Source organism: Arachis duranensis, chromosome 2, assembly GCF_000817695.3.
Source record: "Arachis duranensis cultivar V14167 chromosome 2, aradu.V14167.gnm2.J7QH, whole genome shotgun sequence".
NCBI lineage: Eukaryota > Viridiplantae > Streptophyta > Magnoliopsida > Fabales > Fabaceae > Arachis > Arachis duranensis.
The window spans coordinates 28624729-28641445 of record NC_029773.3 but is presented as its reverse complement, the minus strand read 5'-3'; the positions used below and the strand labels follow the sequence as shown (position 1 = coordinate 28641445).

At 36.9% G+C, this 16717-nt stretch overlaps 1 protein-coding gene across 2 annotated transcripts; it reads right to left on the bottom strand.

The window, feature by feature from the left end:
- Positions 1-4090: 4090 nt before the first annotated feature.
- On the bottom strand, positions 4091-16430 carry LOC107474129 (uncharacterized). 2 transcript variants are annotated; one of them, XM_016093721.3, is made up of 5 exons: positions 16324-16430; positions 8467-8555; positions 6287-8245; positions 5724-5910; positions 4091-4831 (listed from the first exon to the last, which is right to left on the bottom strand). In XM_016093721.3, exons 3-5 carry the CDS (start codon positions 8168-8170, stop codon positions 4212-4214), a joined length of 2691 nt encoding a protein of 896 aa, XP_015949207.1. In that variant the 5' UTR covers positions 8171-8245; positions 8467-8555; positions 16324-16430; the 3' UTR covers positions 4091-4211. The 2 variants fall into 2 exon arrangements, with proteins under 2 accessions (XP_015949207.1, XP_052113315.1); XM_052257355.1 differs by lacking the exon at positions 16324-16430 and adding an exon at positions 9213-9860.
- Between the last annotated feature and the right edge of the window lie 287 nt (positions 16431-16717).

The following is a 16717-nucleotide window of genomic DNA, read 5'->3' as shown; positions in this document are numbered from 1 at the left end:
CAGATTTTTGCTCAGGACCCTCAATTTCAGCCAGAAAATACCTGAAATCACAGAAAAACACACAAACTCATAGTAAAGTCCAAAAAAGTGAATTTTAGCTAAAAACTAATAAAAATATACTAAAAGCTAACTAAATCATACTAAAAACATACTAAAAACAATGCCAAAAAGCATACAGATTATCCGCTCATCAATGATCAAGCAATTTTATTGACTAAGTCTCAATCAAGTGAAATACACATTTTTTTTTTGACGTGGTGGTCATTGATTTCTATTTTTTTTTATCTTTCTTCATTATTATTATCATCATTATCATTATGGATGTCTTTTTTATTTTCTTTTTTTCTTATATATGTTTAAAAAACTAAAGCACATAAATTTTAATTCACAACATACAAATTTTGGTATACCATACAAATTTTAAAAGATCATATGTCTAGAGAATTGACAACTAACCAACAAAATTCATACAATACAAAAATTTTTAATATATAACACATAAATTTTTTATGCAAAACACAGATTTTTGAATTACTACAATTAACTCACCTAACCAACAAAATATATTCGTAATAAAAATTTATTTGTTATATGTAAAAAAATTTTTACTATATCAATAAAAGTTTTACTATGTATAAAAATTTTTGTGTTGTATACGTATAACATTATCGAATATAAAATATAATAAAGAGTCAAAATCGTAAAGAAAAATAAAATACTATAAAATTTAAATTTTAAATCTTAAATTCTAAATTTGATTATATAATCGTTGATTTAAAATATAAAATAATGCTACATAACTAATAAAATTTATATTTTTGATTAATATTTGATCAATGCTAAATTTTAAATATTAAATTTTAAATTTAAATTTTAAATTCTAATAATATAAAAATAAAACATTAACTTTATGTATTGGCTATTTATTATATTGACCTCTTAATATTTTTGTAAAATATAATAAATAAAAGAGAGAATATTTTGTTAAAATAGAACGAGATATGAATAGTAAAGTTCACCCAAAATTTAGCCGATTTCGGCTAAACTAATTTTCATTGGAGGTTCCATGTTTTGTCTTTTATCGGCCAAGATATGAATAATATCAAATTATAGAGTTAGGCCTAGTCTATAAATAGCTGAGGCCCATTCCATATTCACATACCCAACAATTTTGCTGTGCATTAAGAAAAAACAAACAAACAAACCAAAAAATGAGAAAACCACAAGAACTTTGGCATAGTATGCCAAAAAACAAAAAGAACTTTGGCATTATATATATATTCAACCAGGCGATTATATGTTTCCCTGTAGTCTAAAGATGAACTTTCATATTTAGAAGTTAGTGGAAATTTCCTGAAAGTAGACTTATTATGAAGAGATTAGTATTTAGGAAGGATAATACAAGGTAATATATTTATTATATTAAAAATTAATTTGGTTGATCGAGTGATCGGTTCAGCTTAAGTAAGTGTCACGGATTTGAATCATGTTTTGTATATGCAATAATTTATTGGCCAATAACTCTTAAATAAAGTTTAGATCCGCAACAAGTTAGTTATTAGCTTATCGAATTCGGAGATACTCTAAACAATAAAAAAAATATTTATTATATTAAAATAAACTTGCTGGAACCTCAACTTCAGAACAAATTAAAAAGTGTTTAATATAGTAAAAAGGTAATTAATCTAAACATATTATTTTTTAACAATAACTTAGGTAGGATAAGCACATATCCCTGTAAGATCATGAATCTTTATGTACACATTAGAAGAAAAAAAATATATTAATAATCTAATATTGAGTTGCCAACAACATTAAGAAACTAGATCGAAATAAAGGGATTAGATAGTTCGTTCTTCTTTTACAGTCACCGAGCAATAATGCATGTAATAATCTCCATATAGGTAGCAACAAAGTATGAAACCTAAAGCCAAAAAAAAATGCAAACTTAATAACAATTAACAATTAAACTAATGAATGAAGGAATGCTAGAATTGTTGTTACTTGTTAGCAATGAATGTAGTACACACACGCACCAGTTTGTTGATGGTGACTCGTGAAGGGATTGCACATGGGATCTAAATTCAAAAGTTCGGATAGGATAACCGTTACACCATAAAAGCAATGGAACATTGACAACCACCCTTCAAGACCCCATAATATACACACATGTACAACTGTTTGACATACTCTTTCATTTTCGGTATTTTTTATTCTCTTCATATTTTAAAAAAAAATGTCTTACTTGCCTTTATGATGACTTTTCTCCTCTTTGGCATTGTAACCGGTCAATGTCTAGTTTGTAGTCACAAAAAGTTTCTTTTATTCATATTGCATTTTGCATATACATATATTTGTGAACATCTTCGTTAGGTAAGCAAATAGGGTCCAACCAGCTTTCTCCAACTTCTATTTGGACTGTATTTTAAGACCCACTAAAGGGGGAAAAAAAAGTAAAAAACATTTCATTCCATTTACTTAAAGCACTCCCCTTCTCTCCCCATGCCCACCCCTGCGCTGGTTTATAAACCTAATCCTAATTTTTGAAATTTTAAAATAAAATTTTTTTAAATGTTGTTCAAGTTAGCTCATAGTGGAATTGGTTCCAGACTTTTTCTTGTGTGAATGTCAATGATATCTGGGATCTGGATAATTGGAAAATGCAAAGGCTCTTTTCGTAGATCCCACACGAAATTGGCAATCAACTTCAAACAATGCAGAGACCTAACCTTGGCACAAATACCGACAGATAGAAATGGAAAGTTAATTCAGATGGTGCTTATTCTGCAACCGTAAGTTATGGGCAATTGTTGTATGTGGCAAAGGATGCAAGCTTCAAACTTGTCCGGTGGAGTTAACCCTATCAAGTCGCTAGTGGCTATTTTTCCAACAACACACAAACTAAATGAAGTTGTTTTTGAAATTTTAAGTTTACTACAGTGTGTATGAATTATTTCTCTGTTGTATATGCTTCGAAGTTGGCAGAAAAGGATATTTTATAACAATGTGCTTTTTTGTAATCAATAATTCTCTTAATGAGGTGTGTATACTTTTTTTGTAATCAATGACAATCTTAAATTTGATATCACACTTAAAATAAGACCTAATTGGAAGAAAGAATTGAAAATACTAAAAACAAGCAGTTACAAAAGTGTATTTACATTATAACACGTATAGATAAATAAAGCACTGAAGCAGTTAACTTGTGTTTACAAAAGAATCACTACTAGAAGATCATCAAACATAATTGAATTGATTATTTACACAGAAAATAGCAGCAAAATTCACCTTTTATTTGGAGATAGCAGTCATCTTACTTGAGACGTTAGGTCCATGACCATAACAACAATGGTCCAAAAATTTGGACCAGCAATTGTACCCTCAGACTTAACTGTGTGTGAGTGCACATTTCTCCCACTTGTGCTACTTTTCCGTTGGGACTACTTATCCGTTTCTCTCATTAACTAAGGAATGCTACATATTTGGTGAAAAGAAAAACAACTCCATGTGACCGTCAACATTGCTATAAAATATGAAGGCAGAAAAAAAAACAAACTTTCTAAATGGTATTTAATTATTTATGCATGGCACTAATGGGTAAAATGGAAAATAGAATAACTCCGGCAACTTAGAATGATGTATAACATTGTATAGGTTCAGTAGTAAGCAAATTCATCTAATTTTCTCCCTTTTGTACAGTACTAGTTACACTACACTTTTAGAAGCGTTACGAGATGATGACCTATAAATAGTGATAGTGACAGTACCTGGAAGGGCCGAAGTATATGTAGAAAGAAACAAATACGTTTTTTCATTTGCCTTTGTCAATCGCCATCAATTCTTGCAGATTACACCGTTGGCATGATTTTATAATTTGATTCACCTTGAATTGCGTTGTTTTTTGAATATTGTCGTTATATGCTGCTACCCCTAGTCCCTACCCCTTAATGTAGCTACAAAAATTCTGGCTTTTATGTCTATCACGTAGTGCCTTAAATGCAACCTTGAAATCCACATGCACCATGAATGGGCCATGTAAACTTGTCCACATTCTCAGATAGTCATAATCATTCATCTAATGCCTAATGGGTTTGGGAAGAAACATTATGATCCCTTTATTCATCTTCTGATGAAATTTAACATTGTGAAACTTTGATTTACAATATAGGGAAACTTCCTAAGAACAAATAATGGCCCCGGTACAAAATTTTCTATGCACCAGCTATCTCTGCTACTAGTTCTTCTAACAACAATCTCTCAATTTCCCTACCTATTACATCAATTTCATCTCCTAAGTCCAACCACTGTGATTCCTTAACCAACACCTTCCCCAAAGCATCATCCTTCACTTTTCCCTGGCTTCCCAGCAACCTGAAAAGACCATCTTGGATCCGATTTTCGATCAGTTTAGAACCAACATTTGTTGTTGCACGGCTCACCCATGGCTGCAAGTTCATGGATTGATTGTGGATCTTGACAATTCCAGAATTTATGCGGTCAAAAAGCAACCGTCTTTCAGACCTTGAACAAGTGGTCCAATCACAGTACCTCTTTTCAAGTTCATTAAACACCGAGAGACTTAGAGGGGATTCCAGAGAATGCCAAAATTCAAAATTTGGATCAGGTTGAGCGCCATCGATGCCAGATTCAGACAACACATCAATAATGTAGGAAGACTCCCAGCTATCTTCAGTTCTGCATAATCGATTGTCTTCTGACAATGACAATCTAGTAGATCCTTCCCCACACTCTTCATCGCTTGAAATTAGCACAGATCCCTCCGCATATCCTTCGGATTCCAACTTCAGCAACTGGAGCTGCATTCGGAGCCCTGTAAATAATAATGTTTCATTAGAACAATGGAATGGAGTGAAAGATAAAAGTCTCAACGAAAGATTAGAACAATTTCCTTCAGTCAAGCACAACAGCCAGGAGTATGAGAGCATCAGATTCATATATATATGCTGGTGATTTGTCATGTCAAACAGCTATTTGATTCAAATCACAATTATCAGTTTGATCACACATACAAGATTAGCAAGAGATTGTTATGATATATAAGCTCAAAACCATCAACAAAATTGGCAGGAGAATGATGTGGTAATTATGAAGTCATAGATGATTTAGTCAAATTATTATTAAATTAAATGTAGTCAATGTAATTATGACTTATGAAGTAATAGCGACTCAGGATATAGTTATGATTAAATAATCAAATTTAACTTGTAACATTTAATAGACAAATTGACCGAAATTTTAAAAGTAAGCCATCAACCCCAAAAAAAGGATATAGACCTAGAAATGCATTTTCAGTGCATCTTATTATTCAAAAACTAGGATGCTACTGTTACAAAATAGATACACCAAACAAATAATATGGAACAATACTAATTGATCTCCATTTTCTAAATTGTGTACAATCCATACTGATGGAAAGATATTGTCAGTCCAACGTGAAAACAACAAAGGTTAATAGATGATGGAACTCAAACTATCTGCATGATTGTTTCTTATGAAATAGAACAAAAAATATAAAATTGAAAAAAGCCTCTGATGTTGAATCAACATAGTTAACTCTTCCTGTTTATTGTTGATGTAATTGTGATAAACATATGGCATGAGGTTTGAGTGGCTAAAGGAAATTAAATATTGAGCTAGACATGAAAATGGCGTATTAAACACAACAATATGCAAAAATAGAAATACATCCCCAGTTCAATTACCTTGCAGGTCAGCACTGAGACTTTCAAAACACTCGGAACATGATGACGACAGATCATCTGTAAAAGAAGGTTCTAGGACTGAGACTGGACTGGGTTGATCAGTATCTTTACCACATGACGATTCAAGTCCAGGTACAGGTGGTTGAAAGCAGTCTGAAGTTCCGTCAGAAGACCCAGCAGATAGTTCCTGAAAATATTACAACACATCAAGTATGGAACAGGAAGAAGTTTACATTTTTTTATTAATAATTGCAGGCCACCCCATCAGATCATGAGAAAATAAAACTATCCTCTGACAACAAAAAGTTTATTGAAGCATCTATTACAGTGGAAAATTAGCTGTGCAAGCACTTAACACAATTTCTAAGAAATTAACAAGTTTCAAGGCTTTCTACATCTCAATTTAGTGCACAAGTCCGAAAATAATGATGAAATACCTATGAAAATATTTGCAAAGTGTAAGGAGAGAGTTAGGCTGAAGCAAACAAAAGAGATAAGAAAGAAAATTTTGCAGAAACTGTATAAAACATCAAAATACCAATGGAGGATATTAGAAACTTAACCTGCTGAATTGAGTTATCTTTGTCAGCAACCCTGTTGTCACCTTTGGTCAAAACAAGAGATGTTTCAGGCAGTACTTTATCAGAAGGTTCACAAGACCTGTCTGCATCTTCATTTGCCACACTCACAATAGTATCAGGAAGCACACTTGTATCTTTGAGGGTCACAGCAAGAGATTCAGTGGTTGGAACATCTAGTTTAGGTGAACCTTCTTCAAGATTGATTTCCATTTTATTCTCAATGGCACTAAAGCTTGGTGAAAACTCATTACCTTCCAACTCAGACGAAAGCATAGACCAAGATTTCTTGTGACCAGATCTTGTGCTTCTACTATTTACACCATGCCTCTGATCATGACTCCTTCCTCTTCTCCTCTCCCGTCTAATGGCTTCCTTTGGCATCCTAAATCGATCATCACGAAGCACTTCATTGCGCATGATTGTTCTAGGACTTCCAAAGACATTAGAAGAAGCAGGTAGAGATCTTGACCTTGGCAAACTTCCAATACATCCATCCTTCCAACCATCCCTGCTGCTGATACCCAATGGTTCAACCCACCCAGCAGGTTTATTACGGTGCCGTTCCTCAGTAAACCTTCCATCAAAATTTGTGGTCTTGACATCCTTATCAGTGATAGCAAGCATTTCAGCAAGTGTGCTGCTCTTGCTGATAATTTGTATCTCTTGAGACTTGTGCGCCATTTTCCACCTTTCTGATAATCTCTTCTTTGCCTCCCTACTCACAGATGATTCACCAGAATGTGATGACCTCCTGCTACAATTATTAAGATCAGAAGAGTTTCCGCAAGTAGCAGGAGTTCCAACTGATTCCTCAGTAGATTCATTTCCAGATACACTGCAAGAACTATCATCCCCAGCATATCCTCTAAGTCTGGAAGAGGGCAACATCACGCAACCACCATTGTTCAAACTATTTTTCATTTGACGAGTGATTTCCTTAGCAATTTCTCTAGATTCCAAGGAGTTGTGCCTCAATGGCCGGGCAGTATCAGGCAAATTAATCTTTTGCGGATACATTTTGGAGTCCCTATATCGGATATCTGAAAATTCAGTATCATTTGCATGCTCAGACTGAAAAATATGTGGAGAACAAGGAGATGAAACATTCCGGGCAGCACTCTGGGATTTCCCAAGATTAGGCTTTAGGACAACTATCTTTGTAGGGGAAGCACCTTGCTCATGTTTTCCCTTTGACTGAAGCTTTGATGATCGCGGTGAACTATGCATCACATGTCTTCTGTTGAATTGCCGAGGATATCCATCATGTTGCCTTTGATGAGATTTATCATAACTCAACAGTGCTGTGTCGGTATCTAATCTCCAGTCAAACTCATTTCCATACTTCTCAATTTCAGGTAATTGCATAGCTTCTGTGTGACCCAAATGTGATTCGAAAGGATCAGCTTGAAGATCACTTAGATGCTTTTTAAACAAAGAATCTGGCCGCTTAAAGTACTTCAGAAGAAGTTCCTTGTTAGAGTCAAGCACCTCAAGTGTATCATGGAAATCCCTCGATGACTGTAAATCCTGATAAGTTGCAAGGCGTTTGGCATCCATAAACTTCTGCTCAATGAATGACATCTCTTCGTTGGCATTCCTCAGGTCATTTGCAGACACATGTGATGAATACCTGCTGCTCTCTACCATTGGGATCTCTGAGACCTCAAACACATCCTTAAATTCTTGTTGATCCTTTGAGCTCCTCCTAGAGGATCGACCATCGTATGATGTTCCTCTGTTTCGCACTTTCTCTACAGGATTTTCTGATGAATCCTTTTGCTGCTTGTTAGTAGGCAGGCCATCCAGACCCATCAAACGGGCAATAACACCCGGATTTCTTCTTTTTGACTCGGTTTCTTGCGACATCTCATCAGCTAGTAACTTCTTAATTGGAGTTCCGAACAGTTGTTTTGAAGATCTCCACCCAAATTTGAACGAGAACTGCAACAATCAGCAAATTTGGTAATAACAGTTAGTTTTTGTTACTTTTATATTTTTCTATAACTATAACAAATAACTACGCCTAAATTAGAACAGTGTAAATCCAATCAACACACGAATTTAAAAAGCTATTAATTTACACTGCAAAAGTTAGATCTTCTTCATTCATGAATGTGCACTGACATAAATCATTATTAAAATATATATATACACACACTTACGGAATCTTTGTCTGCAACCCCACCACCGCAAGAAACAGAATCAGGAGACAAATCGGGAAATTGTCGCTGCCTATGAACTTGCTTACTCCCTGAAATGAATTATACAGCAAAAGTTAGTATGAAATGAAAACTCAGAAGTCAGCGGCAGTTAACAATTTAACAATTACGAAATAAATAAGAATAATGATGACAAAAAAAAATGTTCACTACTGAAATAGAATCAAGGCAAGAATAAGAATCAGCAAACCTTCTCACTGAGACGCGAAATAAAAATTAAAAAAAAAAATAATGCAATATTTTGCCGTCAACTTAACACTCTGTGCGAAAAGCATAATTCAAGCATGGAGTTGAACAGTAAATAAATTAAGCACTGTGATCAAAAGGCATCATTACAATCTCAAATTCATTTTAAATAAATAAATAAATAAGTGTACGCAATTATACCAAGAGCACGCCAGGAACAATACAAAAAACCAGTTCATGAGTCCTGTATAAACCCAAAAATAATTTTTTTTTAAAAAAAAATAAGGTCTAATTAAGACTCTTCAGCCTTCGAAACGCTTCATTTCAAATATTCCCCCTTTTATCCCACCAAAACTAGCAGTTCTTATGCTTATGCTGTAAATGCTCGAGTCAAAAGGGGAAAAAATGGTAAAGAAAGAGCTGAAGTTCTTGCTTCTGAGATGAACCAAGCTTCAACTTCATATTTAGAGAGAGAAAACAAGATTTGAAAGAGAGAGAGAGACCTTGAGGAAGAACAAGAGTGTGCGGTTGGTTCCTGGAAGCAACGGGGGACCTGCGGTGGCGAGATTTCTCCATGTGGACGAGTCATACACGAGAAACCGGGGAGAACATGCAGATCGAGAGAGTACGGACGAGAAGATATACTCAATTAGTAGGAAGAAGAAGAAGAAGAAGAAGAAGAAGAAGAAGAAGAAGAAGAAGAAGAAGAAGAAGGTGGTTGAGGAAGGAAGGAACTAGGGTAGGGAAAAACAATAGTGAAAGAAAAAAAAAACAAAACCCCTAGGATGCTGAGCTAAAATTCAAACAAATCTAGAAACAACAAAAAAAAAGGAAAGGAAAGGAAAGGGAAAAAAGAAAGTGCGTGATAGGCGCAGAAAAGAGGGAAGGAAAAAAGTGAGGTAAGAGAGAGAGAGAGAGAGAGAGAGAAGAAGATGGAAATGAGATTATTGAAGGAAGGGGTTTGATTTTTGAGGTAGTAGAGAGCGAAAGAAAGAAAGTGGGAAGGAAAGAGAGAAGTTAGAAGAGAGAGAGGGAGAGCATTAATGGAGGTCCGTTAAGAGCGTGGGAGAAGGGGGGTGGGAAGTGAGTGAGAGAGAGAGAGAGAGAGTGCGTGAGCGTGAGGGAGAGGGAGGTGGGAGTGTGAGTAAGTGAGTGAGTTGAGGGAGTATTTTGAACTTTTGAATGCCGTAACGCTGGCACACCACACTTACCCTTTGCGCGGGCAACTGCACACTCCATCATTCAACGCCCCTCGCCCCTCGCCCCCTCCAACTAGCTACTACTGTACTACATACACCCAAACTTCTTTTTCGCCAATTCTATAGTATTTGCTCTCTAATTTTGTCTAATTCATTTTTTATTGTAAATTTTAAATATTTAAAAAAATATTATTTTATATTTTTTAAATTAAATATTAATTTTTAAAATTTTTATAAGTTCGACCGCTCTTTTTAAATATGACAGTAATTAGCCTTTTTTATATTCAAACTTTTAGAAAATAACACATTTAAATAGATTATAAAGATTTAAGTATGCAAAAAATTTTAGACTATAACAAAAAAAAAATTTAAAAAATATTATCGATAAAATAATTTTTGAATAATTTAAAAATATAACAAAAATAATCAATAATTATTATATTTCAATAAAAAATATTTGTATTTTACAAATAATTTAACATTGGTTTGAATTGATTTTTTTAGTTAAAAAAGTACTTTTATAAAAGAATAAAATATGTTTATTCAATTTAAAATATATTTAAATATATCCTTTTAAAAAAGTATTTTGATTAAAATATAAAATATTTTTCTATTAAAAAAAATCTCTTTTAAAAGGATAAAAAAATAAATACTTTTTTCAAAAGTTAATCCAAACTAATCCTTATCTATTTGATTTGAAATTTTATAATTATATTTGAATAAATATTTAAAAAGTGCACAAAAAAATTCGAAACAAAATTTAATTTTTTTATTTTTTAAAAACATATGGTCATATATAACAAAATTTTTAAAAATATTCACTTGACATCAATTTATCAAATTTAAAAATGAAAAAATTTTATTTTTTTAATAATATTTACAAAAAATTGCATTAAGATATAATTTCTAATTTTTTTAGAATATATATTTAATATTTAATTTTCTTATCGTGGTTTTAAAATTTTTTTAGAATTTATTTATCTTTAGCATCTTTTAGAATTATTTTTATCAGTAATATAAATTTTTAAATACTAATTTAATAATTTATTTATTTATAAATTTAATTTTAATATATTATATAAAATATTCTACAAACGTATTAAAATTAAATTCTAGATTATAAATTTTTCTTAAGTATAAGATAAGTATTTTATAAGTGAAATGCTAGACTTACAAGCCTTTAAAAATTTATAATACAAGATAAAATTTATTCGTTTTTGTTACGGACCCGACCCACGGAATCCACACCCATAACGGTCTTCGAATTCGGTTACCCAGATCCAGCCCTATTCGCCCTTTTAGAAGGTCCGGAACCGACCCACTAGAGCTTCTAACCAACAATCAAATTCAAATATCTCCCTTATCTCATGACCAAAAAGAAAATATCTCCCTTATCTTAACCAAATAAGATAAGATAAGATAATTACCATCACCTATATAAAGGACAGTCCCAAGCCCTCTCAGGTACGTCATTCACTCCACACATGCTATTCCTCTTAGATCCATTCTGACTTGGGCATCGGAGTGTCTTTGCAGGTACCACCCACATTGCTCGAGTCAGATAATCCAGCGTCCGCCTCGACCCACAAGTTCCCGATCCATCTCTCAACCCGTACCAGAGACATCTTGTACATTGGCGCCGTCTGTGGAAAACTTGCAACGTCGTGACGACATGGCGGATATTTCTGAAGAGCAATCTCCAGGCCCTCACCACTTACACACGCGAACCCCAACCCCCGAAGGTTGGGAAACCATTCCTCCCACTTACCAAAGAGTAACAAGTGTTATGCGCCAGCCAACACCGCCCCAGCAACAATCAAAGGGGGGAAGGTCGTCCACAGCATGAACCCCGAGCCCCCGACGGCTTGGGAAAAAAAGCGATCTAGATAATTCAAGACCTCTGCCTCCGGATGCAAAACCTTGAGGGCCGCGTAGTGACCAAAGAACGGTATCACCCGGAACACGGAAGCCACGCGACCTCTAAAACCTGATCCCGCCACGAAGCTAGACACGACAGGTCACCCGAACGGCGACGCAGCAAAAAACACGATTGTAGCGTCTCCCGAGACCCAGAGCACCAGCGCAAAGAGAACGACTGACGACATCACCGGGAAGCCAAACGCACGAAGAGCGAACACGTGATAATGGGAGCCACCCCTTTCACAGAAAGAATCCTAAGAGCCAAACTCCCGAAGGGCTTCGACAAGCCCAAGGACATGAAATACGACGGAACCAAAGATCCCCAGGAACACCTAACGAGCTTCGAGGTCAGGATGAAACTGGAAGGGGCCGCCAATGCGGTCTGATGCAGGGCCTTCCTGGTAACCCTGGCTGGACCTGCAATCAAGTGGTTTAACACCCTCCCGCACGGCTCCATAGCCAACTTTCACGATATCTCGAGAAAATTTATGGCCCAATTCACCACCCGAATCACCAAAGCCAAACACCCCATCATCTTACTCGGCATCACCCAAAGGCAGGATGAATCCACGAGGAAATACCTCGACAGGTTGAATGACGTGTGCCTAACGGTCGACGGACTCACGGATTCAGCCGTGAGTCTCTGTTTGACCAACGGCCTCATGAACGAAGACTTCCAAAAATACCTCACCACAAAGCCAGTATGGACCATGCATGAGATCCAGAGTGTAGTAAGAGAGTACATAAACGATGAAGAAGTGAGCCAAGTTGTGGCTGCCAAACGGCAGCACGACAATACGGCACCATGACATAACCCCGCACCAAGGGAAACTCTAAAAGAACACCCCCAAGCCGGCAAACACGAACTGACCACCCAGGATCGGAAAATTTTCGAACTACACCCCTCTGCCAGCCCCTATTACAGAAATCTACCACCAAATAGCCGAGCGGGGCATCCTCTCGAAGGCTCGACAACTAAAGGAGCGAACGGGCAGCAACAGGAGCATGTACTGCGACTACCACCGAGGATACAGATATAAAACCCAAGACTATTTCGACCTAAATGACGCCCTCGAACAAGCCATCCGAGACGGCAAACTCCCGAGTTCGCCAAAATCATCAGAGAGCCTAAACGTACAGAAAGGGACAGATCACCAAAACGCGAAAGACGTAACCTAAGGACGCAATGACAAACACCCTGGGAGAGACCAGAAACAGATCCCACCATAGTCGTAAATGTTATCACCGGAAAAGACGCCGCAGGAAAATTGAAATCAACGTTGAAGAAGGACCTAAAAATCTTGTCCGTCAGGAACCAAGCCCCGACCCCCTCTACTGCAGAAGCAATGACATTTTCCTCCGAAGACTGCCAACACGGTACCTCAGCAGAAGACGCCCCGTTTGTCATCTCGGCAAAGGTCGGGACAGGGCTGGTCAAAAGGATATTGGTTGACATCGGAGCAGATTCTAACATCCTCTTCAGGGGAGCCTTCGACAAACTCAGGCTCTGAAACGAAACCTACAAACCCACCGTAATGGGGCATCCGGGCTCGGGGATAAATTCCTTCGATCGGACGGCTCCATCACACTTCCCCTTACCATCGAAGCCAGGAACCAAAGAAAGACCATCCTCTCCGAATTTGTCATCCTCAAGGACTCCACCATCTACAACATCATCCTCAAGAGAAAGACCATTAACGAACTCTCGACAGTCATCTTCACCAAATTCTTACTCATGAAGTTTCAAGCCGACGATTGTACTATCGGCACAATACACGGAGACCAGAAAGTCACGGTAGAGTGTGAGAACACCAGCTTGGCCCTCTGCAAGAGATCTCGAGATGTGGCAGGCATCTTCCTTGCTGACCTCGATGTAAACCAAGACCAAAGTCTGCGCAGAACCGTTGGAGGAAACGACAAAGAAGTAGAGTGGGACCTTGCAGACAAGGTCAGGAGCAAAGCACACCTACAGGAACTAGCCCTAAAACAGAGAATAAGCCTAAGGTACAATGACAGTATGGTACGACGAGACTTCGGACCAGGAGACCTCGTCTTACGACAAAATGATATCATTCCACCCACTCCCGGAGAAGGGAAGCTCACGCCCAACTGGGAGGGTCCCTACAAAATCAAGACAGTAACCGGAAAAGGAGCCTACAGGCTCGAAAGACTAGATGGGACCAAGCTCCCAAGATCCTGAAATTCCACCAACTTACGGCGCTACTATACATAGAAATATCCTTCCAAAGCAACAAGATCGAGGCCATTCAAGATGATCTCTTTACCCTTTATATTTTGCCTTTTTTACTTTTATTTATTGCTTAAGTTATTTAATCGTATATTTTCTTACTGGGCACTCTTTCTTACCCACATCGGGAGGTTTTAACGAGGTCCAAACCACAAATGAAATTCATTTTTTCAAAAGCATTGCCCCGTCCGATGGCACGAACTAAATGCGGCTACCCCGGGAGATCGATCACCCCGAGACGAACAAAACGGATATCCAGATAGGTAAACGGCTACCCGAGAATCAATTACTCTGAGACCAACAAAACAGATATTCAAATAACAAAACGGATATCCAAATAACAAAAATGGCGGCCCGGGGATCGATCACCCCGAGGCCAACAAAACGGATATCCAAATAGGTAAACGGCTACCCGGGAATCGATCACCCCTAGGCCAGCAAAACGAATAGCCAAATAACAAAACGGGTATCCAAATAACAAAAAAATGACAGTCCAGGGGTCAATCACCCCAAGGCCAACAGAACGGATATCCAAATAATAGAACGGATATCCAAATAAGTAAACGGCTAACCAGGTATCGATCACCCCGAGGCCAACAGAACGGATATCCAAATAACAGAACGGATATCCAAATAAGTAAACGGCTACCCAAGGATCGATCACCCCGAGGCCAACAAAACGGATTTCTAAATGATAAAATGGATATCCAAATAAGTAAACGGCTACCCGGGAATCAATCACCCCGAAGCCAATAAAACGGATATCCAAATAAGTAAACGGCTACCTGGGGATCGATCACCCCGAAGCCAATAAAACGGATATCCAAATAACAAAACGGATATTCAAATAACAAAAATAGTAACTCGTAAATCGATCACCCGCAAAGCCAACAAAACAGAAAGCCAAATAAGCTAAATAAACAAAGTCTTGAAATTGGCCCACCAAGAGGCCTAAAATAAGTTCACAATAACGGCCCAAAAAAGGCCACACAAAACAAGCAAGAGCTGACGGTCTTCCAACTCGCGGAAAGCCGGACTGACTAACATCTTCCCAATCGCTGCAGGATGACGTCACGCCCTTTCCAGGTCCCTCACAGTCTCCCGAACTACAGAGAATCAGACTCTCCAACAACTTAGCATTGAGACCAAGAAAGCATACTCTCATGCTCGGGGGACAACTGTTCCAGGCCTGATCTTCGGGCCCTTCCTCGGAACGCTCATCAAACCCGGCATGTGATGAGACGCCCAAACAATGCGCTCCTCGCCTGACCATGAAACGGCCAGGAACTCCCCGAATCCTCAACCTCGACAGGAAAAACCAAACAACAATCTCCTTGCCAAACCACAACGGCGAGGAAAAAGTTCCTCCAGCGATGAGACCGAGCACCCTCACTCTCTCGCTCTAGTGGCAACTGTTACGGATCTGACCCACAAATTCCACACCCGGAACGGTCTCCGAAGTCGGTTACCCAGATCCAGCCTGATTCGCCCTTCTAGAAGGTCCGGAACCGGCCCATTAGAGCTTCTAACCAACAATCAAATTCAAATACATCCCTTATCTTAACCAATTAAGATAAGATAATTACCATCACCTATATAAAGGGGAACCCCAGGCCCCCTCAGGTACGTCATTCACTCCATACATCGTATACCTCTTAAATTCATTCTGACTTGGACGTCAGAATGTCTTTGCAGGTACCACTCCATATTGCTTCAGTCAGATAATCCAGCATCTGCCTTGACCTGCAAATTTTTAATTCATCTCTCAATCTGTACCAAAGACATCTTGTACAGTTTTTATTTTTTTATCTTATGCTGTTAGCTAGAGATCTATAAATCTCTTATTATATTTATAAAGTTGTTTGGTATTCTTTTCACCCACGTATAACTGTATAAGATTATTGTAATTTTTTGTAAGGATTCATATTAAAATACACCCTACAAATTGAAGTAGCAATATAGAAGCGGTCATAACCAAATTGGAGTTTTACGTTTTACCGAAATATTATGTGGTTAAATTCAAAAAATGAAAAATTAATCGTTGAAAATCTTCTTCTTTGTGATATTATTTAAGATTTTTTTTTCCTTTTTGGGTAACGAGACAGTGTCCAAGAACGAAAACAAATAAAAAATTTTATAAGCACAGAAAATAATTTAATTAACAGTTTATAGTTTATGGAAAATGAAAACAATAACTCGTTAAAAATAAAGGAAATTTAATGCACAATAATGCAAGTAAGACTTTACCTATATTGCTATATTGCTATATTGCAGAGCCATTCTTTCATGATGATCCGAAAGAAGAAAAACAGAAATGTCTTTCATAAAACATGTTGGCTCTTCATATGGAAAGAGAAGGAAAACGTATTGAATAGTAGATATACATACATATACATAATGGAGGAAGAGAATATTGTTGTCCCTAAATAATAAATATTTGTCCAACAAAGAATTGAATTTATAACACTTGCAATTTTCCACCTCTTTACACATGTGACCTACATAGGATGCCACATCTACAACGAATTTCATGTGGCAAAGCAAGCACTGATTCGCATATCGTGAGGATATATAATCTGTCAACTATTTATCATTTGTTATGGAAAAATATTGTTTTTATTATTTTTATGAATACTTTTTA

Coding starts and splice junctions, on each gene's coding strand:
- LOC107474129 (XM_052257355.1), bottom strand. CDS start 9,285: ATGGAGAAATCTCGCCACCGCAGGTCCCCCGTTGCTTCCAGGAACCAA. Junction 8,556..9,212: donor CACTCTTGTTCTTCCTCAAG/GTCTCTCTCTCT, acceptor AATTCATTTCAG/GGAGTAAGCAAGTTCATAGG. Junction 5,911..6,286: donor AAGATAACTCAATTCAGCAG/GTTAAGTTTCTA, acceptor TAATATTTTCAG/GAACTATCTGCTGGGTCTTC.